Raw genomic sequence first — 24,872 nt, 5'->3', positions numbered from 1 at the left:
GAACTCTTCAACACCTGAAGCTGGTCTCTAATGAGAGGCCACACAGGTGGATCATCACCTCCAGTGGGATGGTAATTAGTCAGTCAGTTCGTCATGAGGATCGTGGCTATGATCAGGGTCCTGATTTCAGAAACCTGGATAAGCCCTTATCCCAGTTTTGAGAAACTTTGGAAATTGTGCTAGCACTTTGGATGTCCTACTTTTGCTTGAAAAGTGTTGAAAAGTAAATTTCGTCATCTGAGGAAGTATGTGAGGCTCTGGTGTGGACGTCCGTGTACACACCAGTTTGTTACGTCCAGGTGAACACTAAACAAACTGACATGCTTAATTTGAAGAGAGTCTGTAGCTGTGTCCTAATTCAAGGGCATCATCAACATCAACAGCTGTGCCCGCCTTTATGTTGCTTCACAAAGCGCAGCTCCTATTGCCTAGCAACCTTGACAACACCTAACTTTATTTCACAAAAACTTATGGATATTTTTGCCTTTGAATAGGAGCTGGTTTTGTCATATATTATTAAGCTAAGCTAACTAGTTGCTCTCTGTAGCTTCAAACATACAATCTAATATCTCTGCTAGAAGGCAAATAAGCATAGTTTATGTCAAACCATTTCTTTAACATCTGGGCCGGCTAGTTGGCTAATGCTTGTTCATTTGCAGGTCATTTGGTTGCAGTGCAGTGGGCGTGGCTTAAACACTTACAGGTGTTGTGTTATAATGTGCAGCTGACGTAAACTTCCTTGATGCACCAACAGATGAACAAGACCTTGTTGAAGAAAATTAAATGTTACTGAGCGCTGACATGAGACTGAAGCTACTGTAGCTTATAAAGAGGTCGGGATGCCCTCACATATTCATGATGCGTCTGTACCTACGTCTTTTAAATCCTCAGACACGTGTCAGTGTCCGCTGATGTGGAACGATGAGTTCATGACTCAGCCGCCGACAACGGAAACCGCTCAGCGCACAATGTCGCCGTGGATCACTGTGCAATTGTTTAAATTCAAACCTTTTTTTAGCCACAATGACTCACAGCAGTGTTTAAGGATTCAGACTCAAACTGACTGATGGATGATGATATGGATGAATCATAACACTCACTGTCAAGGGTGTAATTTCTGCAGGGGTGGGAGGGGAAGGGAGGGGTGGTGGACAGTACTAGGGTCGCCTTAGTCGTCTTCTGTTATTATCAAATGTTGCTTGAGCTTTACCCTGCCTTCCTGTACTGGTTCCAGAGGCTGTTGGAGGTGTATGTAGCCTGACAGTAAAACCTGCGGACACAATTCAGGGCAAATAAGTACTTCCACTATAACTATGGTTGCTCTACGGGACGATCCCATATTTCAAAATAAAATGCTGCAGACACGATTAGCCCCGTATTTGTGTACACGTCATTTAATTTACAAACTATGTCCTCAAAGTTTAATGTCATGTAATGTAATGTAAAGTCCAGTAAAACCAAACCAGTGGATTGGAGAAGTTTATCAATGATCAGTCGAAGGTGGAAACCCTAAACATGCCTGTGTGTTTTATGGTTAAAAGTACATTTTTTTTCTTTCTTCTATTAGATATTGCACAGCTAAAATAGCTATTTGTAAGTTTTGCTATTGCTACGTAGCTAGCGTTAGCATTAGCAGCTGTCTGCTCACCAGTCTAGAAGAAATGTTGCAAGTTCAGCATCAAATTTCGTTCCTTCGCTCCTCAAGAGCTGTCTCCAGGGGTGGAAAGAAACACAAACTCTATTTCTATCGCTTCTTTTCTTCTACTGACGTTAGCATGCTAACCAGCTAGCCAAGGCTGGACTGTCTTGTCACTTTCTGAGTTTCTAGTGTCCAGTCTGCCCTTGAAGAAGTAGCTGCTCAGAAGACGTATTTTAACCTCTTGTCTTGTTAACGCAACAATGGCTAAAGCTCTTGGCAAGAGTGGTAAGTAAAGCTGTTAATGCTAACGCTGGCTATGTAGCAATAGCAGAACTTACAAATAGCTTCTTTAATTTTCTCACTTCACTTCAAGAGATGGAGGATGACTGTGTTTTTTGTGGGGATGGGATTGGATAGCATTTTATTAAAATCTCAATTCAATTCTACATCTGATTATTTAATCTTTTTAAGTAGTTTATTTGAGGGGGGTGGGGCGGTGGGTGATAGCTCGTCTTTACACGTGCTGGTCACCTACCTGGTCGTAATGCTTTGGCTCATATATATTCTGAAATCAAACCTACGTCGCTGCCGAAATAAAAGACAGAACACAGAGCGGTTACAGCCACGCTGTTGTTTTATATACGCCACAAACTAAAACTTCACTCTGGATTTTACAAATAACTAAAAGAACTCAAAACACTCAGATAATTTACAAAAGTTTTACAACAGAGACAGAGAACAGATGGACGGATGACGTTTGCACTGTTCAGGTTTTAACAAAAGCTTATGAACGTATTATTTTTTTTTAAAGATTGTAAGTGCTGATCACAGAAAGTGCAGCAGTTAAACCGTCACACACAGCGGACATTCAAGCAGTCGATGTTTTTTTTTTTTTTTTTCCTGTTGCCATGGCTGCATATGTGGGCGGAGCCTCAGAAAAAGACTCCGCCCCCACATTTTGCTAGTCAACATGATAACTTTGTTATAATTTGTTAGAAACTAAAACAACAACACGGTAAATGTGCTTTTACAAATACAAATTCACAAGTTTGTTTCTTCAAACTAAATCTTATCCTAAGGTCCACTTATTAACTTTTTCCTGGAGCTTTCAACCAGATCTCACATCCTCCTCAGTGGATGTTTAGGTGTCATGCTGACAGCTCAGTTCTTATCACTAAGTCACAGTATATTTGGTCACGTGTTAGTGAGCAAACTCCATCCACAGATGAAGATCATAAGATGTGGCTGAAAGCTAGTAAGTAGAACTTGAGTTAAGACTTTTTTTTTTTAATTTGTCAACCTACTTGTTCAAAGCGCACATCAGGTTTGTGTAAAAGCTCATGCAGATTGTGGATGATGTTCATGCAACAAAATTCATAAAGGTCTTTCATTTCAGTTAAATCTTCAGAATCATGCGGATGAAAAACTTTCAAATAAAAAAAACAAAACAAAAAGAGAAAAGATAAAAGAAAAACCTTTCTGGGCTGCATCTTTACCATATACAAACATTAAAAACCTTATTTCAGCAAAGATATTTCTCACAGTCGACATAACAGAAAGATAAGATTGTCACAGTTGCCTGTATTTACAACAATATGCATCAACACATTTTACATACATACACTCACAAAGGGTCATTTCAGACAAGTTCTCCACCTTTGACAGAAGACGTTTGGCATGATCTGATCAATAAAGGATTTATAAATGAATGTTTTTTATTATTTAAAGGCATTTCTACCTAATATTTTCATTAATATAATATATTTCTATTTCTATTTCTTTTGTGAGGTTTGTGGACAATAAAAAATATGAAAAGCTTTATCCTTTAGAAATGTCACCACTAACACTGCTGTCTGACTTTAGGATTGTGAAAACCTTACGTTCACGTTATGAGTAGAAAGAAATGTTGTTATTTTGAAGGCCCAGTTGTGTGTGTGTGTGTTTTTTTTTCTAACAGTGGCCGAACATGAGCTTCAGCTGGTTTTTAATCCTGTTTGTCTTCTGGTTCCTGTTTTCAGTTTCAGGATCAACTCTGTGGCAAAACTCACACAGATGCTGCACTTTTCACACACACACGCTAAAACACATTAGCTGTACGTACACGTACACACACGCACACACACACGTACACATACACACGTACACACACACACACACACACACACACACACATAAAGAAAATGGTAAACAGCATTTGCTAAAACATTTGGTAGGATGTTTGGTCACACAATGCTGTAAATCATGTCATATTTCAAAATAAAAGCTGCTGAATTCACGCTCCATATTATACGTGTGTGTGTGTGTGTGTGTGTGTGTGTGTGTGTGTCCTCTGGCATGTGATTGACCAATCAGACATTAGCAGGATGCCACCCAGTTCTTCAGTTTTTTCATGGATTTTGATCCATCTTTTAGTTTTTGATCGATTTTTCGTCTTTATGGGACGTTAAAACAAATAAGATAAAAAATGGTAGAGAGACAAAGACAGACAATAAGAGAGAAAGAGAGAGAGAGAGTTGGAGTCAAACTGGCAGTGTGCTCATGGTGAGCACCTTCACATGCTTTCATTTCTTTTGTTTTCTTTCACCGTCCTCTGCTACATTTGCTGCCACACAGTCATATCAGTTTACTTGTGTATCTGTAACTGTGTGTGTGTGTGTGTGTGTGTGTGTGTGTGTGTGTGTGTGTGTGTGTGTGGTGTCCTAAGATTAGGTCTTTGTCTCACCTGCCAAAGTCCTACAGGAGCTCCCTACAGGCTGCGGTGTCCGTTACAGCCACGATATGAAAGTATTCAGAAGAAACAGGAAACAGGAAACAGGAAAAATCTAAAGGGTTCATCCTCTAAGACGCAGAAATGTGATTAGTAAAGTTTATAAAAATCTGATGCATGTTTTGATTTAGAGATTCTGTTATTGAAGAAAACTTCACACAGTCGAAAAGTCGTTTGGTCTGAACTGAGATTTAAATGAGGAACATTTAAACATCAAAAGTTAAGATCTTCCTTAATGTCTGAGTTAAGGTTTCCTTAAGTAAAACAGTTGCACAAAACAACCTTAAGTCTTCTCCTTAAGGTTTCATTGAAAATGTTAACTTGGTGTTGTATTTAAGGATTCACTTAGTCAGCTAAAGGCCTTAGAGAGCAAAGTGGCTGAGTGGCCGAGTTTATGGCGATAAATGAAAATGGACACGTCTCAGGAAGTTTGCTGCAACCAGGAGACACCCTTAACGATACAGTAGAAATTTAATGCTGTAAAATCTCTTTCACTGCTGCAAAAGCCTTAAAATTTTTCCTTAACTAAGGAAAACTTTTAAGATATTCTGTGCAACAACACCCTTAAGTAAGTTTTCCCCTGCAAACGATGTTTGTCCTTTTGCAGGTGAGAGCTTCAAACCCAATGTATATATATATGTGTGTGTGTGGGTGTGTGTGTGTGTGTGTGTGTGTTTGTGTGTGTGTCAGTCTAGTGACGTGGAACAACGATTGCTACTGAATGTTGTGTCTCGCTCTTTATCCTTCCTCTCTCCTCCTCCTCCTCCTCCTTTAAGCCTCCGACTGCCACCAGCGCCTGAGTCGAGTCACACGATTGTTTCTCTGCGTCCTCGTCGTACGTTGAATCCATCATTACAGGCATCGACCTTCCTCCTCCTCCTCTTCCTCCTCCTCCTCCACCCATGTGTAGTCTAGGTACCGCCATAGCCCCGCAGGTGCGTTTGGCCAGCGCTGCCAGCTCCTCCCTGGCGAGTGGGTTGAAGAGGAGGTAGAGCAGCGGGTTGATGCAGGCCGGCAGCGGCGCCACGAGCAGCAGCACCCCCTTTGCCGCCTCTGGCCCGGCGGCGGGGAGGCGCAGCAGGGAGGAGAAGGAGAGGAAGGCCACAGGGAGGTAGAGGAGGCAGTCGGAGAAGAGCAGCCAGGCTACGTGTCGAGTCAGCGCCGCCTCCTCCTCTGAGGCAGGTGGAGCTTTGTTGACCCGGCAGTAGAGGCGAGTGTAAGCGACCGTCATGAGGAGGAAACACAGCGAGTCGAGGAGCACCAGGGAGACGGAGAAGGCCAGGGAGGAGGAGGAGGTGGAGGAAGGCAGTGGCAAACAGAGGGAGGTGCTGCTGTGTCCGGCCACCAGGGGGGGCAGTGTGACGGCCAAACCCAACAGGAAACACAGAACAATGGACAGACGGACGAAGAGCAGAGACGAAGCGTGACCTGGAGAGAGATGAATGAAATCAGAAAACATCTTTCAAACCCGAACTCATGACAACTGATGCTAAAATTTACGTCCATGTTCCTCACCACTGTGTTTGTCAGTTTTGTTGCGTCCTGTGGTGGCGGTGGCGGCGGCCAGGCATCGCTCCAGAGCTGCGACGGTGAGCAGGAAGAGGCCGGTCTGCGACGCGAACACGCACAGGAAGCCGCTGAGTCGACACAGGAAGCTGCTCTCCCACTTTGCCCCGTACCTGCAACACAAGCACAAACAGATGAAGTTCAAGGGCCTTTCTCCCTTCGTCTGTGGGACTTTTATTTAGAAATTTTTTGCTCATGAAGTACATTTTGGGAGTTTTTAACGCAGACTGAGCTTTGATGTGATCGTTGCAGGTCAAAATAGACAATCTCACCGATTTGGTCAGTTTTTGCACATAGTCAAAATTGTCACCATAAACCCCGGAGTCCCCACACCCCCCAGATTACCCAGAATCCACCACACAACCCCCAGAGTCCCCAGTACTCCAAGAGTCCCCCTCATACCTCCAGAAGCTCCCAAACGTCCAAGCGTCCACCGCCGCCAACCAGCCGCACCACACCCCCATCAGGCCGTTCACCAGCGCCAGCAGACCAATCAGCAGCTTGGGCAGCGTGACCGAGGTGGCGGTGGAAAAGAAGATTGACAGCACGACAAGGCTGTTGCTGACCAATGAGAGCACTGCGATGAGCCACACCCCGCCACGGATCAACCAGCTGCCGAGCAGATGGAGGCAGGGACGAAACGGTCCTGCAGGAAATTTAAACCACACATTATTTATTGTACTACAACATAAATAAAATCTAATTTAGAATAAGTAAAATGATTTATAGTAGTATAGTATTTCAGTAAGTAAGTAGTAAGTATTTCATGTAACACGTGTTGAGGTAAACTCAACGTCTGAGGGTCTATCCTTTAGTGTTTGTGTTACCTGGCGCAGGGCTGCAGTGGACCGAGTGTTGAGGTTTTGGTTCGTCTTCAAACTCAATCAGTAAATCCTCCCAGTCCTGATCTACTGCCAAGACACAGCGGGGATAGAAGAAGTCTTTGAGTGGGTTAACGGCATATTTGTACAACTCTGGAGGGTTTGTCTTACACTTTGGTCCACAAACCTGAAGTACCAGCTAAATCTACATGTTATTTACTCAGTGTATTCTTGTTCCCCAGCGGAAGAACCCGCCATTTTGTATAAAGCTCATGGTTGAGAGGAGCAGAAAACAACTCTGATGGAAATAAAACCAACCGACTGGTTGTCTCCAGTTCATCTCTAGTTCTTCTTCAGTTCATCTTCAGTTTTTCTTCAGTTCATCTTCAGTTTTTCTTCAGTTCATCTTCAGTTTTTCTTCAGTTCATCTTCAGGTTTTCTTCAGTTTTTCTTCAGTTCATCTTTGGTTTGTTTTGTGTTGAAATATCAGGAGCTCTGCAGATTCTAGTCATGATGTATCCTTCCCTGATTCGTCACGCTCCTATCATGTGATGCTTCTCCAGATGAAAACAAACAACTACCACAGGTGATTGAAGCATGGATAACAAATTACCTTGTCGTCTTTGCTAGCAGCTGTTGTGCAGTTAAATTCTGCATTTTGTAATAGTAAGAGGGGTCTGTCCACGTACGGGAAACATCTTCAAGTATCGACAACCAAGTCCAGGTGCCCCCGATTCAACCTTTCTTTGATAACCAATAATCTTGTACATTGTTTTTCTATCTGTACATTGACATTGCAGTTCTATTTTCAGTCTGAGTGCAGCTGTAGCCTTGTTGAGATGTGATGGTGTGTTTGGTGTCACCTTGGCTGGAGAGGACGGAGGTGTCTCTCCCGGTGAAGTCCGCCGCCTCCTCTCTCTCCCAGGACAAACCTCCTCCACCTCCTCCACCTCCACCTCCTCCTCTCCTCTCACAGGAGACGAAGGCACAACACTGGAAGGCGTAAGGCAGCTCCATCACCCTGAACACACACACACACACACCTTTTACACTTTTGTCACTTCCAGCATCCAAATGCCCAGATAAATTAACTTTATTACACCAGCAGAATGTCCCTTTAAATCTTTTAAAATACACGACATCGAGACCTTTTCCAATTAAAGGAAATTCCACTAAATCACACACAGGCGGTGTTTGGATTACTGGTGTAATTTAGAGATTTACCCCCCAGGTGATAGGAGATGTAGGGGAGGCGCTGTGAGCTAACAATAACTCTGAACGTTACGACGCTGCTGCGACCGCTGGGGTCGAACACAGGGTGGGAAAATCTGTGAGGTCCGTCTCGGCTGCAGTTTAAGGATGACGGGGCTGTTGGTGATGTCACCAAACGCCCCTCCCCTCCGCCCTCCATCAAGCAGCCATGCTGGAGGTCCAGCATCACAGCAGGCAACGTTTTGTTTGGTATTTCATGTTTCAGTTATGGTACGTGAGCCATGGATTAACTGGAATGAGTCTTAATGCAGAAAACACTCCTTTGTTTATGTACAGACCAGGCCGTAAGTATTTGGACAGTGATTGTTCCTCAGGCTCTTAGCTTCAGCTCATTCAGGTTGAAATCAAATAACAGATTAAAGAGCCAAGTCTCAGCCTTAGATTGAGCAGGTTTACGTCAATATATACAGAACTGTGTGGCAGATAAAGACCTTTAAACACACAGTGACCAGAGTTTAGAGCTGAATTTCTCCACACCTTCCTCTTATCATCAGTCTGGACTGTAGATGTGTGTTTTATACCAGTGTGTGTTTACCTGACCCGGGGCAGGTCCTCTCGGGGTATTAACTCCATCAGCTGATCGTTTCCAGCCAATCGCAGGTGAGTTAAACTCTGCAGACCAATCAGAGGCAGAGAGGACAGCTGATTGGAGGACAGGTCACTGCAGAGAGAGAGAAGGAATTTTCCACGATTAAATTATTTCATTTTCATGACCATGACCCTCTGAGATTTCCAGTACAGGTCTCTGGTCCTCCACGTTTTATCCTTCTTTAGTTTTTGACTGAAGTCATGTGACTTTTATATTCACTCCTTTGATTATAAAGATGATTTTTGGTTAATTTTTTTGCCTTTAATTGTCAGTATACAACCAGGAGAGAGACAGGAGGACTTTCAGCCATCTTTCAGGCGCCTAACAAAGACCTGAAGGTTGTTTTGATAAATTCATCTGATACTCACAGTTTGGTGAGAGCGGGCAGAGCGGAGAACGAGTTCGGCCTCACTGTCGACAACCTGTTCCACGACAAATCACTGCAGAGACACAGAGAGTCGATAAGGCATCGAACCAGCATCAAACTCCCATCCTGAGTTTAGTTCAGTTAATTTAATCCTGCAGAAAACTGCGGAGCAGAGCCACCACAAGGTCTCATGGAACAGCCAGTCTTTGTTTCTAATCCCAGACTGAGAGTAAGTGAGTGTATAATACTCTTATTTCTGTAATACCAGAATAAAGTAAGTCATGAAGCTCACAGAGGCTCGACTGAGTGGAACTGAATTTATGTTCGTGTTATAGTTAAAGAGATAATCCACCCAAAGTAAAACATCTGCAGTTTCATCCATCATAAGGAAAACAGCAGCTGTCGTCGTCTAGAATTTGTATTAGTTAAGTATTTATTATAACTATATTTATTACTATACTATATTATTATAGTATATATTTCTTATATGAAATATTATTGTGTCATGTATAAAACTCTGACCAGGACACAAGTGCTAAAAGACACAAAAATCCACATCAGCCTCCAGAATGCTTTGTATACTGTACATCCTCTAACATGTTGGACACTGTCCAGAAATATAGAAAACCAATTAGAATAATTTCCAAATGTATAAATCACAGGCAAATATTCCTAAAATTCTAAAAGAAAAATAATAATAATAATAATAATCGACAAAAAAACAAAAAATATTCAAAAGAAATATGTTAGAAAAACAAAAAATATTCTAAAAGAAATAAAGAAAAAGCAAATAATGTGAGTTTTGTTTTAATCTTGTGTCTTTTGAGACAAAAGTTTCACATCAACATTTACCAAACTATGTTTTTGTTGCCTGAACAACTGAATATTTCAGTGTAATGCATCTCATGGGAAACTCATAAACCACTGAAGTATGTGCAGTGCTAAAGAAAATAGGATGTTTATCACATGTGGAAACCACCGATGTATGAAGCATTTTATACATTTTTATTTGTGAAAACCTGAATTTCACACGTTCATTTTTATCGTAGCTTTCAGAACCTTTCACATCGTGAGCATTTCATGAGAAAAGATCAGCTTTAGTGAAGCTTTAACTTCAAACTTGAATTCTTACACATGAGTAAACTGTACAAAAAATATTTAAATCTTACTGAACTGATGGAAATTAAATATTTTTTCTAATCTATAATCCATGTTATTGTCACTAAGAACCAGCATCAGTTGTGGTGTTCCAGTGCGGAGTCCTGAATCTGTGCCAGACCACGTCCTCATACCTGTCCCATCAACACACAGACCACCTGGGTCTGTGAGTGTGTTTCCATTTTGAAGTATTTAAAGAGGCCTTCAGATCACTGCTCAGGATCAGCCGGGTAATTAAACATGTCTGTGTGTGTGTGTGTGTGTGTGTGTGTGGGTGTGTGTGTGTGTGTGTGTGTGTGTGTGTGTGTGTGTGTGTGTGCTTACAGACAGCACAGAGACATCAGACCGTGGAAGGTGTTCTCCTGCAGCTCCTCGATCTCGTTGTGGTGCAGGTCACTGAAACACACACACGACCCCGATGTTTCCATTACGTCACTTTTATCAGTTTTTTTTTTCTCTTTCTGATTGAACTACAATGGTGCTAATTATTCCCATAATGCACAGCTGGCTGTAGTTGATTGGTTGCCACGGTAACTGCTGAGATCCAGTGACTGTGAAGCAGCGTGTTTAAAGCGTTACAGGTCAGAAAAGTTGTACCTGATGCTTCAAAAAAAAAAAAAAAAAGAAAAAAAGAAAAAAAAAGTGATTGAGAAAAACAAAGAAAATTTAAATTAAAAGTAAAATTATAATGAATGTAAAAAATCAAACTCACATCTTCTGGATACTTTCACAGCCGGAGAAACTGGGAAGAGTCTGGATCTGATTATAGGAGAGATCACTGCAGGGAGAGAGTTTCAGTTGTCATCACTGTTAAATCCAAAACACACTGAACGCATCACAGGGCGTGAACAGGAGCACGACATTAAAAAAATAAATACATATATGTATATATATATACATTATATATACATATATACATATATATATACATATATATATAAAGTGAATGAGGCTTGTGTTTGGACTCACAGTAGCTGCAGGTTTGGAAACTGCTCACACACTGAACTGGGCAGAGAGGTGATCCGAGCCCCTGTGATAGTCCTGCGCACACACACACACACACACACACACACACACACACACACACACACACACACACACACACACACACACACACACACACAAAGAAACATGTTAGATCTGTAGCACTTACACATTTCATATCCTGCGTCTGGGACCTTGATGGATCCTGGTAGTTAAGATAAATAACAATGCTGTGAAAAGGTGCATCAAAAATATATTATAATGTATTAAGGTGGATTATGGTGTGTTCAGGTGCACAGGAGAATAAGAGCTTGTTTTATGGTGTGTTCAGGTGCACAGAGGGTGCATTTAACAGTATTATTATGTGTTCGGGAGTATTTAAGAAGCATAATGGTGCGTTCAGATGCATCAAAAATACACAATGCGGTACTGTGATGTGTTCAGGTGCGCTTCAGGTGTATTTGAACTTTCTACAGTGTATTCAGGAGCATAGACGATATATGATAATGTGTTTAAGGGAATTATGGTGAGTTCAGGAGCATCATAGGTGCGTTTGATTGTACAGTGATGTGTTAATCTGTATTTAGTAACTATGATGGTGTGTTCAGGTGCATTAAAGGTGTAATACATTGTTCTATGGTGCATTTAGGAACGTTTAAAAAGAATTATGGTGTGTTCAGGTGCATCAAAGTTGTACTGTGATGTGCTTAGCTGGATTAGGTGCGTTCAGGTGCATTCTAAGAGGGATTTTCTTGTGTTATGTTGTTGTATCAGTCAGATTTGACTTGACTTGATGTCGAACTGAAGCAGGATGTTTGGTCGGAGCAGAGTTTCACCAGGAGGGATCGTTTCAAAACAGAGAGTTGAAGAATGTGTGACGGTTTGTTTGACTGGAGTCTTTATTTCCACCTACTGGTTCAGCGTGAGGTTACTGTTGAACACACATGCTACGCTCTCAGACACGAGCTTAAAACGGAAAAATACAAGAAAACAAACACGGTGAAGGTGTTTATTATGACACGGGAAAGTGGGTCACAACAAGGAGACGCAGAAGAGGGTTTTAATTTCAGGCCCGAGCTGCAGGAAAATAAAGTTACACTCTGTCAGAGAGAATAATAACAACTGTAGTGTATTAATAACAGCGCTCACACACACACACACACACACACGCACACACGCACGCACACACACACACACACACACTGATGTCGGCTACAACAGCAAACACACTCAGATATGAAGCATTCCTCTGTGTGTGTGTGTGTGTGTGTGTGTGTGTCTTACAGGCTCTCCAAACTCTTGGTTCCTGTCAGATCTGGAAACTCAGTGAGATCTGCGGCTCCGTTCAGAGATCTGAGAGAGAAACAGAGAAATATTGACCCTTTTAATTACATTCATTGTATAATTAGCTTTAGATTTAAAGCTCCTCCAGTGTAAAGGTCTGTGTCCATGTGTAGTGTGATTATAGATCAGCTCTAGCTTCTATATTAATACTGTGAAAGTATCAAAGCCTCAGTCCACAGAGAAATGCACACAGCCTGTATTCAGAAACTGAGCCTTAAAACCAGCCGTCAGGACTTCTGGAACTTTGTGATGTCACAACAAAGCAGTCACCAAGCCCCGCCCACCTGGACCCACCATCCAAACCTTGCAGGATTTGGGTTCTCTGAGTGTTTTTACCTGAAATCTGCTATATTTTTATTGGATCACTAAGAAAACAGTCAGCCAATCAGAGCCTCAGAGCCTCCTCTCTCCTCCTCTTCTCTTCTGTTTTAAAAAACAGTTTATTGATTAATTGTCTGTGTTGTGTGTGTTGAAAGTGTGTGTGTTTTCTCACAGTGTGCGAAGCTCTGGCAGGTTCTGAAAGGCCGAGCGTCCGACAGACTGGATCGGATTGTCATAGAAAAATCTGCAAAACACAGAGACGACAGGCATCATCATCTCACATTCAGCACAGAAAAACTTAATGACAATAAGATGAGCAACAACTGTCGAAAACATTGTGATCGATTGTCTGTTTATTCTAGATTTAGTCTGATAATGTCAGAATTGCTTTGGAAAAACCTCAGATTTTAATCATTTTATTTTCTGCTAGGTATATGTTCAGCTATTATATTTTATCTATCTATCTATCTAATAATAAAATAATAGACACATCAGCATGAAATTTATTCAAACAGTAGTTTGACAAAACCAACAAGCTTCCTGAGCTTTTACCCATATCATACTGTCTTCATCACTGGATGGAGATTGCTTCGTTTCCATGGAGATGGATCAGAGGGGGTAGCTGTTATGATTTCATCAATCCTTTTAGCAGCTTATCTCTTAACCCAACACAGATGAGAAGTTCAATACAGCTGAAAGCTCCTCTGAAAGCGAGTAAGTGGGCCTTAAGTTGAGATTTTTTCAAGACGTTTTCTCAGGTGGGATTTGTTTTTCAGAGTCAGCGGTACCTACATGGTGATCAGTGACGGGTTTCCCGTGAAGGCGTGCTCCGGGATCGACTGGATGTTGTTACTATGGAAACCACTAAACAGGAAACAAGAGCATATGAACAGTGTTCATGCCAGTGCACCGTGCGCCGCAGTGGAAGTGAGCCACTGTAATCTATCAGGGATTCATGCCGACTGTCTCAAACACACACACACAGATTGTTGGACTCACAGCTCTTTGAGGTGACTGAGTGAACGGATGGCCGTGGGAAACTCCACCAGACTGTTGTAGTTCAAATCCCTGACAGAGAGAGAGAGACAGAGAGAGAGAGAGAGAGAGAGAGAGAGAGAGGGAGAGAGAGAGAGAGAGAGAGAGAGAGAGAGACAGAGAGAGAGAGAGAGAGAGAGAGAGAGAGAGGGAGAGAGAGAGAGAGAGAGAGAGAGAGAGAGACAGAGAGAGAGAGAGAGAGAGAGAGAGAGAGAGGGAGAGAGAGAGAGAGAGAGAGAGAGAGAGAGACAGAGAGAGAGAGAGAGAGAGAGAGAGAGAGAGGGAGAGAGAGAGAGAGAGAGAGAGAGAGAGAGACAGAGAGACAGAGAGAGACAATATTACAGCGATATGGTTGATATATTCAGGAAGTATTCAGACCCTGTAACTTCTTGCACGGGAAACGTAATCAAGCATTTCCTTAATTTCATATTCTAATAAGCATTAAAAACGGGAATTGAAAAAAGAATTTATATATTAACAATTAATCCAACATACGAATACTTCAGATTTAAAAATGGATTTACAAAAAAAGCATAAAACACTCATCATCCTGGTTTACTTCTTAAATTTCCATTTCCTCTTTCCAGCTGCTCTTCCTATTAGCTAATCATTTAGCTTAGTCAGTTAGCCTCTCCTTTTAGCCTTTGCGTGACATTCAGTGCTGGTAAAACCAGGATAAACAATCCCAATTGACCATGGGATGTGACAAGGTCTCTGATTGGTTGGAGAACTAACCAGTGGGTTTTACCAGCACTGAAGACCCAGAGTGTCACAGAAAGGCTAAATGGAGAGGCTAACAGGAGAAGCTAAATGACTAAGCTAAGCGATTAGCTAATAGGAAAAGGAAAAGCAGCTGGAAAAAGGAAATGTAAATTGAAAAGGGAATCCAGGAATATACTCCTATTTTTAAAATACCTTTTCAAATTCTATTATTTATTCATGAATTAATAAATGTATTTATAAATTGTTTATTTAATGAGAGTTTTATGCTGTTTTTGTAAATGAATTTTTCAATCTGAGGTATTTGTTGATTGATTAATCGTTCATTTATAAATTATTGTTTTTAATACATATTTAAATATATAATGAAGGAAATGTTTTATTACTTTTCATGTGACATACAGTGGTCTTCCATACACTTTATTGTGTTTTAGGTTCAATTTTAACTGGTTAAACTTGTCATTGCTCATCAGTCCACTCTTAATAAGCTATAATGACAAAGTGAAAACATCAAACAGTGACTGATCTCTTATTGAGGCCAGTGTTCTCCTGGGAACACTCAGAGTGGTTTATACCCTCGTCCTGATCTTCGCCTCACCACAGTTTTATTGTGGAGGTCTACAGAGACTTCCTGGGGACCTCATGGTTTGGTTTTAGTCCTGACATGCAGTGTGAATTATATACACACAAGTGTGCGTCTTTGATGGACAAGAATTTCCATTTTATCCATTTAAAATTAAAATCTACAACACAATAAAGTGAAGTGCATAGTTTCTGAAACCACACACACACACACACACACACACACACACACGATTAAGATGGATAGTGGAATACCAGATTAATAGATCTATATATTGGAATGGGCAGCTCTTTCATCTCTTGACTGGGAATACCACCTACACTCTTGGAATGGCCGGCCCTGGACTGGGAATCTTAATTCTAGATTGGGAATACCAGCTGTACTGGGAATGGTCAGCTCTAGACTGGGAATACCAACTGTATAGTGGGAATAAATGCTCTGGACTGGAAATACCAACTCCATGATGGAAAAGGTCATCTGTAGACTGGGAAAATTAACTCCATACTGGAAATTGTAACACTGGGAATACCAGATCTATAGTGAAAATAATAAACTCTAGATTTGGAAAAAACAACCTTATACTGGGAATGGTTAGCTCAGATCTAGATTGAGAATACTAACTGTACTGGGATATGTCAACCCTAGACTGGGAATATCAAAGGCATACTGGAAATGGTCAGGTATAGATTGGAAATTCGAGCTTTATATTGGGAATAGTCAGTCCTAGAATGAAAATGTCCACTCTAGACTGGCAACGGTCAACTCTATAGAGGGGAAGTCACACCTTGACTTGGAAAACCATGTCTCTACTGGAAATAGTCAGCTTTCAACCGGGATTACTAACACTGGAATAGTCAGATATATACTGGGAATGGTCAGCTCTAGACCAGAAAACAACGTCTATACTGGAGATAGTCAGCTCTAAACTGGGAATGCTAACCCTTCACCGGCGGTAGCAGTTCTAAATTGGTAGTCCAGCTACCTATTGGGAATATCAGCTGTATACTGGGAGCGGCGGCTCTAAATAAGCTCTATAATGGAAAGGCCAGCTCTACAAAGCTGTGGGAACGTCGGCCTCGGACTGGGAAAATGTTTCATGTAAATGTTTGTGTTTGGAGCTTGATGTTTAGCTTAATCTTTTTTCCCTCCTTTAGTTTATTAAAAAACATTTAACTGTGCCTCCCTCTCCTTCTCTTTTCTTTCATCACCAGTGGAGACTAGAGCATTCTGGGAGTCCACACATGGCTTCAATTAGTTCCTCTCATCCATCTCTGGGATGCAGGTGGCTATTATACACACACACACACACACACACACACACACACACACACAAATACACTGTGTGGAATGAAGCTGCCACATTGTGAAAATACCATTAAATTGAAATTGCTTCAGTCTGGATCTGAGTGTGTGAGAACATGTGTGTGTCCAGAGGATGATTTGTAGCAACAAAAGCTGGAACGCCATCGTCTTTCCAAAGCTATTATTGACAGGAGGTTGTGATTGGACGAGAGGTTTCATGGGGAAATCCGAAACTCTTACTTATCACAATGTTATAAATTGAATGTGCTGATTAGGTTCAAAGGGCATGTATCAATGGGTGGGTTTACATCAGGGGTTCAGGGTTCCTGCTGTAACAGTCCTGGTAAGTTCTCCTGTAGACAATATGAGGTGACTGTTGTAGATTGGATGGACATGAAACTCTCCCGGTTAAATTATCAATACAAGTAATGAGACGCCATCAAAAGTCAAAAGGTACAAGTGGAGGTGTGTTGTTCTGAGGAACATCCGGAGAGCTTTTGACAGACTGAAGTTAGAAGCTGAGGTTTGTAGAACCTCAAATAATTTCAGCAATTTGAATCAAACCAATGATTTGGACCAATCACGCTGCGGTGCTTTGTTTTCCAATTTGAAGTAAGGACGAGTTCTGAAACTCACTATCTGCTTTCTAGCCTTTTCTGGAGCTTTCACGGGCCATTGATTTTACATTGTATTTGTTTTTGGCAATGGACTCCTGAAACTTTCTCCAACCAAAACAACAACTGAGCTAACCGCTAATGAAGGCCTTTAGATGTCTTGCCAATCTTCAGTCAATCAAAGAAATGCGGGTTAGCACCTACTAAGTTCTGATTGGACTATTATTTCTCTATCCGGTGGAAATGAAATGGCTGTCAGTGGGTCCAACATTAGATCTATTTGACCTAAAAGATCATAGATGTGGATCGTGAATCAAAGGTCTAGAATCAAGCTATGTTAGATTTGATTGATCAGCTCTTGACTGGGAATGCTAACTCTCTACTGGGACTGCCAGTTCTAGATTGGAAGTACAGCTATATATTGGGAAAGTCACCTCTGGACTTAGAAAACCAGTTCTAGACTGGAAATACTGACACCTCTTGACTGGGAATATGAGGACTTTACTGGAAATGGTCAGAAATGGAGAATTAGGGAACCAGGTGCTTCACCTGCTTCACTATATCATTGGAAATAATGGTAAAACTCATTTGACTACAAGAGGTTTGGTTCCCCATGACAAATGCCACTCAAGTTCAAACTTTATTTAAACTCAAATGACTGACAAGCTGATATAAGACAGTTCAAATGTGAAAAGTAAAAGATATTAACCCTTTTTCTGGAGAATCTTTCCGTCCCTGTGGTTTTCGTGGGGCTTGTGCTGCCCACACACAGTATTTCTGTGGCGCCTCTGAGGTTTCTCAAGACGTGTTTTTAAAGCTGGATTTTTGGGTTTCCTGCTCGGCACCATTTTCATCACTTACTGGAACCAGAAAATCCTAACTTGGGCAAAAAGGGACGGGGCTTCGGTGAAGCCGAGGTGGGCGAGACTCGGCCTCCACCACAGCTGAGCGACACACTGACGTTAGTAGATGTGTGTGTTCCTTTACGTCGGAGCTGAGCCGGTTGTATTAATTTATTTTGTTCTGTTTTCATTTCCGTTTTCTTCATCTCTCTCTGTTTGTGTTTGTAGTTTCAGATGAACATGAGGCCCCGGTGTGGTTTATTATTGCTGATCGTGCAGGTACACACACACACACACGCACACAGTGTATGCGTGTGTGTGTGTGTGTGTGTGTGCGTGTGCATGAATAGTGATTATGATTAGCATACAGCCAGGGCCACACACAGAGCCAGTCCAACACACACACACACACAGAAGTATTTCCAAATGAAGGCAGTGTGTGTTTGTATGTTTAAACCTGCCTTTCTGGTTGACTGAGAAAACAGAAACATTTCTATACACACACACACACACACACACACACACACACACACACACACACACATTCCTCAGATTATACACACACACTAATTCATGCAGACGCACACACTAACATAAACACACACAGGTTAATCTGCCCCGACTCCAGTTAATATCCACAAAGACTCTGAAAGACCCGATCACATGCTCACTGGTACGAGCAGAAACCCCATTGGTTTAATCTACATTTACATTTACTCTCAGGTAACTGGACTTCAGTATTTCCATGTTATGTAACTTACTTCTGCTTCACTTCATATGGTAGAGAAATATTGCAACTTTTTACTTTGACAGATACAGTAACAAGTCACATGACCAATTAAAGCCTCTGCACACCTGCACAGGTGTTCTCCATCACTCTGGCTGATTAGACGTCCAGTCTGGTCACAGTTAAGAGGAGCTACATTACGTGATCATACCAAACAAATAACTGGGTTGTCCCGGCCTAAAGGACGATAAGGGAGCTGTCAATCAAACACAGTAGCTGTGTCATCAGCGTATGTTATGTATTATATTATATTTTATATATATTGTTTTATATTATACATAATATTGTATTGAATTTCTGCCAATATATTGATCCACCTGAATCCTTCACACAGGTCCTTTAAGGTCATTTTTTACAAATATATAAAGTAAACTTCTCTGTCGTCTCTTAACCCTTCACCCCGACCCTGACTCAACCCTGACTGCTGTGACTCCACCCGAAATAACACACACACACACACACACACACACACACAGAAACTTGCAGCGTCTCCAAACTGTGGAGTCCGTGGAAGCAGTTCGTTCCCATGGAAACGATCCTATTGTTGTTGAGATGCCTGTGGAGAGAGAGAGACTGATGGACTAATGAAGCAGACAAAGACTGTGTGTGTGCGTGTGTGTGTGTGTGTGTGTGTGTGTGTGTGTGTGTATCCTTCTAAAAGGGGCCCCGGGGCCTCTCAAGAAGGTTTTTTTTTCTTTTGGTAATTTCATGCAAATTAGCTTCAAGCCGATTGGACAAAGGAAATGACAGCAGACTTCAATGCTGCCGCGCTGAATGCCATCACACACACACACACACACACACACGCACACACACACACACTCAAACTCGAGAGTTTACACTGTTATTAAGGAGCTAATACCGACGGACAGGGACAGTCGCTGCCACGGTTAAACTTAATGCAGCAACAGCTCCTAGCAACAGTCTGTACACAAACACACACACACACACACACACACACACACACACACACACACACACACACACACACTCGTTAAAAACAAAAACATTAGCAAAAAGTACAAGAAAAATATTCATTCGAGCACTTGAATCCAGATGTTTTGAATTCTGTTGATCAGACAGATGTTAATTTGATGAATCAATTGATTTAAATTTGAGTTTAAGATGCAGCTGTGTCTTACTCCACTCTAATGGCAAACTCACTGACTAACCAACGAGCTAACTGGCTAGCTTGCTAACTAATCTTGTCGTCTACCAACTCACCCAGTTGTCTCAGATTAAAACTTGTTGAACTGATTTTCTCCAAAATTAAATAAAATCCAATAGATTTATTTTGATAGATGTTCATCTCTTTGCTTGATTTTGAATTTTCCTGTTTTTCAAATCTGTGTGTGTGTGTGTGTGTGTGTGTGTGTGTGTGTGTGTGTGTTCAGGAGCACGTACAGCACCACCAGGCGGCCCAGCTTGCTGAAGGCGTGGTCAGGAACGTGGCTGATGTGGTTGAGGGCGAGGGTCATGGCCTGCAGGGCGGGCAGATCGCTCAGAGCCTCCACCGGCACCTCCGTCAGAGAGTTATCGTCCAACCACAGGTGACGGAGCGAACGCAGGCCTGAGAAACAGCCAATGGGAACGCTGGAGATGTGATTAGCATCTAGGCGGCTACAGAAAAAAAGAGAAATACACACATTACATACTTTATATAGACGGAAATTATTGTATTTAATTGTTAAATTTTATCTGTCTTTTCATACAGTATATATTCTTTTACTTAATAGTGTTGAATTGTTTTCGTTCTTAAGGGAGCTATTTGTAAGTTTTGCTATCACTACAAAGCTAACATTACCATTAGCACCTGTTTACTTACCAGTCTAGAAGAAACCTTGTGAGTTCAGCATCAAACTTCATTCGTTTACTAACCAACAGCTGTTCTTCTACTGAAGTTAGCATGCTAACCAGCTAGCCCTGACCCAGTTGGCCCATCTCGCCACTTTCCGATACTGAGTCACTGTAGTGTCCAGTCTGCTCTGAAGAATTAGCTGCTCAGAGGACGTATTATAACCTCTTGTATTGTAAACACAACAATGGCTGAAACTCTTGGAAAAACTGGTAAGTAAACAGCTGTTCATGCTAATGCTAGCTATGTAGCAATAGCAAAACATACAAAGAGCTCCTGTAATATAATATATAGCATGGTAATGTAGTTGTACAGTGTGAGATTCTGAATTATTCATTATTATGATTTAGAAACAAACAAAGGTGCCCTGTAGAGTTTTGTTCTTGTAAACAAACAAAAGTGTTTCTCAACAAAATTAGATTTCCTTCATTGTAAAAAACAATATAGAAATATCCTCTTTCATTAGCAAAATGTATTTATTCTGCTTATTTCATTTTTTGTCCTTTATTTTGCAAAGCTGATTTTTGAAGATTACAGTCTGTATATTGTCAGCAGCTAAAGATCACCAGACTTTATAATAATCAAAAAGATAATTCAAAAAAATCCCAGTGTCACTATGAGTGTAATTTGATCCGATCATATGTTATTTTTCACTTTCATTCTGAGCTTTATATTTCTTATTCTTAATAATAGCAACAGAAAACATTTACTTTTTTAATATGTATGAGAAAATGTCGCAGCTTTAGACTCTAAAACGTCGTCGCACTCTGAGGCTTCAATTCACTTTGAAGCCGTTTAAGAGGAACATTAGAGGTCGAGTGTTTGACCAGTGCAGAGGAATGATCGGCGTCTGCTCGAGCACCACTCGACCAGCCAACAGGCTCTTGGGGAAAACGAAGGTATTTTAATGAGTGCAGACTTATTGCTGAGAGGATTGTGTGTGTCAGTCAGTGCCAAACAGCCACACTAAGATGATTTTCTCTTTCTTGTTGTTTCCTCACGATTGTTAGAAAATGATTTTTTGATATTTTATTTTTCCAAATTTTTGTTTTAATGAGACCACAAAATGATCTTTTAATGAGCACAAGAAAACAAACTGTCTCTGATTCTTGTCATCGTGTCAAGATCTTAAAAATATTACTCAGTGGACACACACTCCCTTTCTGACCAGCCAGAAAAATTTGGCTTCCTCCTTGGTTTTCAAAGTAAAAGCCTCTCATATGAATTGCCTCTGCAATAGGCTGCAATGCGGAACAATAATCTTAAAAAACGCAATCCTGGAAAATCCAAAAAAGTGACCAGAATTGAGAGTCCATCTGTATAAGTCCGGTTAAACACATCTTTTTCTCTACGTTTCAGCCATATTTCCAGATGAAAACTATGTCTTTCTGCCCAAAAACGACCTCTGGAGAGTGGAAAACTTTAAATGTAGGTTTGGTGTTACATATGTACAAAACTATGACCTTTAACTTTTTCTATAATCACGTTTTAAATGTCGATATAGAACAAAGAGGATATTTAACTATATTCATGTTGTTCAGGTGTTTCACTGTGGACAGAGCTCTACTAAAACCACGCGGAATCATTAATGTGGACGCAAATCGGCTTTAATGTGGACGTGGTCTAAGTCTGGACTCCAGACTGTTCAGTTTCCCTCTGGTCCACCTTCCCATTAAGACTTTAGGTCTGTACAAAGAAAAGAATGAAGAACAGTATCAGTAATGTTCACCTGGTTCCCTTTCCTTTTCATTCTAGTCCGAAAACTCATGGTTTTTCTTCAGGTTGTGCAACATAAACATGTTCTGTAGGAGAGCTGTCTGTCTGTCTGTCTGTCTGTCTGTCTGTCTGTCTGTCTGTCTGTCTGTCTGTCTGTCTGTCCCAACAATACCTCCTCTGTTCATGTCCAGAGAGAGAAGGATGGGACTTCACATAATGGGAGAGAGACCTTAGACGTCTCCATTCTTATACCCTTATCTACCCACTCACACACACACACACACACACACACACACACACACACACACACACACACACACACACACACACAAACAGGTACAGTTTCAGTATAATTACTGCATGTTTTCAGGCTGAGAGCACAGTGTCGGAACTACATACATTAATATACGTGTGTGTGTGTGTGTGTGTGTGTGTGTGTGTGTGTGTGTGTGTGTGAGACTGAAGATTCCTTTCCACCAAAGCGTAAAGGGAGATAAAAGGATGGAGTGTGTGTCTGTGTGTGTCTCACAGCGACTGCAGGTTGTGCAGGTTGTTGAACGCCTCACCAGGGACCGACCTCAGCTGGTTGTTCTGAAGCATCCTGAAACAAAGGTAAAAACAGTTAAAACATAGTCACATGACGACTCATCTAATCTGCTATAAACATGTTAAAAAAAAACAAAAAACATACTGATGAGTTAACTACTGTCAGAGCAGGGGCCTCGAACTACTGGGCAGGAATTTATTTACTTTAAAATGTATCATTAAATCTTTCCCCACATTATTATTTCTGTTGAAATGTGTGCAGTCAGTTTATTGATTTGCACTAGTAAAGTCATTCATCATTCATTTGTCATTCTCATTGTAATATCACAGATTTTGTTTTGCAAACAATCATTAAAAGTGAGTTAAAAGTGAACAGTGATGGATGAAACACAACAGAAATGATCTGTTGATGTGAGTAAACATGTGGGAGGTGAACAGTGAACAGACGTGTTGTTTCAAACAACAGAAAGTCACTAAACCGAGACCGAGGACGTCTTCAAAGTGTCTGTGAATGATTAGCACCAGTAAACATACCCCACATTATTACAGTGTGGCCGCAAGTGTGTGTTACGGTCTCTGTGAGGACCAGTTTAAACCATGCTAGAGAGGACATGTATGCATTGTGAGGACATTTCTACATTATAAGGACATTTCTACATTGTGAGGATATTTCTACATTGTGAAGATATTTCTACATTATAATGATAATTCTGCATTAGGAGGACATTTCTACATTGTGAGGATATTTCTACATTATGAGGACATTTCTACATTATGAGGACATTTCTGCATTGTGAGGACATTTCTGCATTGTGAGGACATTTCTACATTGTGAGGACATTTCTACATTATGAGGACATTTCTGCATTGTGAGGACATTTCTACATTATAAGTACATTTCTACATTATGAGGACATTTCTGCATTGTGAGGACATTTCTGCATTGTGAGGACATTTCTACATTATGAGGACATTTCTACATTATGAGGACATTTCTGCATTGTGGGGACATTTCTACATTATAAGTACATTTCTACATTATGAGGACATTTCTGCATTGTGAGGACATTTCTGCATTGTGAGGACATTTCTACATTGTGAGGACATTTCTACATTGTGAGGACATTTCTACACTATGAGGACATTTCTGCATTGTGAGGACATTTCTTTATTGTGAGGACTTTTCTACATTGTGAGGATATTTCTACATTATGAGGACATTTCTAAATTGTGAGGACATTTCTACATTGTGAGGACATTTCTACATTATGGGGACATTTCTAAATTGTGAGGACATTTCTACATTGTGAGGACATTTCTACATTGTGAGGACATTTCTACACTATGAGGACATTTCTGCATTGTGAGGACATTTCTTTATTGTGAGGACTTTTCTACATTGTGAGGATATTTCTACATTATGAGGACATTTCTAAATTGTGAGGACATTTCTACATTGTGAGGACATTTCTACATTATGGGGACATTTCTAAATTGTGAGGACATTTCTACATTGTGAGGACATTTCTACATTGTGAGGACATTTCTACATTGTGAGGACATTTCTACACTATGAGGACATTTCTGCATTGTGAGGACATTTCTTTATTGTGAGGACTTTTCTACATTGTGAGGATATTTCTACATTATGAGGACATTTCTAAATTGTGAGGACATTTCTACATTGTGAGGACATTTCTACATTGTGAGGACATTTCTAAATTGTGAGGACATTTCTACATTGTGAGGACATTTCTACATTGTGAGGACATTTCTTTATTGTGAGGACTTTTCTACATTGTGAGGATATTTCTACATTATAATGATAATTCTGCATTATGAGGACATTTCTACAGTGTAAGGACATTTCTACATTATGAGGACATTTCTACATTATGGTGACATTTCTTTATTGTGAGGACTTTTCTACATTATGAGGACAGTCCTCACAACTTCAAAGGGCTGTTTTAAGTTTCAGGCTAAGGGTACGTGTCTCTGGAAATCATTGCATCAATGACAAAAACAGAAACGTGTGTGTGGACTT

General features: G+C 40.9%; 1 protein-coding gene across 1 annotated transcript in view; it reads right to left on the bottom strand.

Moving 5' to 3' along the window:
* Positions 1-5,097: 5,097 nt before the first annotated feature.
* Positions 5,098-24,872, bottom strand: part of lgr5 (leucine rich repeat containing G protein-coupled receptor 5) — a 32,898-nt gene continuing 13,123 nt past the window's right edge. The window contains exons 4-21 of the mRNA XM_022749084.1: positions 22,812-22,883; positions 20,116-20,331; positions 19,196-19,267; positions 13,828-13,896; positions 13,621-13,692; positions 13,001-13,072; positions 12,448-12,516; positions 11,149-11,220; positions 10,892-10,957; positions 10,504-10,575; positions 9,023-9,094; positions 8,601-8,726; positions 7,768-7,814; positions 7,657-7,722; positions 6,800-6,883; positions 6,375-6,618; positions 5,925-6,085; positions 5,098-5,834 (exon numbers count right to left, since the gene is read on the bottom strand). Of these exons, the coding sequence (XP_022604805.1) occupies positions 5,098-5,834; positions 5,925-6,085; positions 6,375-6,618; positions 6,800-6,883; positions 7,657-7,722; positions 7,768-7,814; positions 8,601-8,726; positions 9,023-9,094; positions 10,504-10,575; positions 10,892-10,957; positions 11,149-11,220; positions 12,448-12,516; positions 13,001-13,072; positions 13,621-13,692; positions 13,828-13,896; positions 19,196-19,267; positions 20,116-20,331; positions 22,812-22,883 (2,389 nt within the window). The remainder of the gene's footprint in view (positions 5,835-5,924; positions 6,086-6,374; positions 6,619-6,799; positions 6,884-7,656; positions 7,723-7,767; positions 7,815-8,600; positions 8,727-9,022; positions 9,095-10,503; positions 10,576-10,891; positions 10,958-11,148; positions 11,221-12,447; positions 12,517-13,000; positions 13,073-13,620; positions 13,693-13,827; positions 13,897-19,195; positions 19,268-20,115; positions 20,332-22,811; positions 22,884-24,872) is intronic.

This window comes from Seriola dumerili, unplaced genomic scaffold (genome assembly GCF_002260705.1).
Source record: "Seriola dumerili isolate Sdu_G_001 unplaced genomic scaffold, Sdu_1.0 BDQW01000138.1, whole genome shotgun sequence".
NCBI lineage: Eukaryota > Metazoa > Chordata > Actinopteri > Carangiformes > Carangidae > Seriola > Seriola dumerili.
This window is presented reverse-complemented; position numbering and strand designations above follow the sequence as displayed.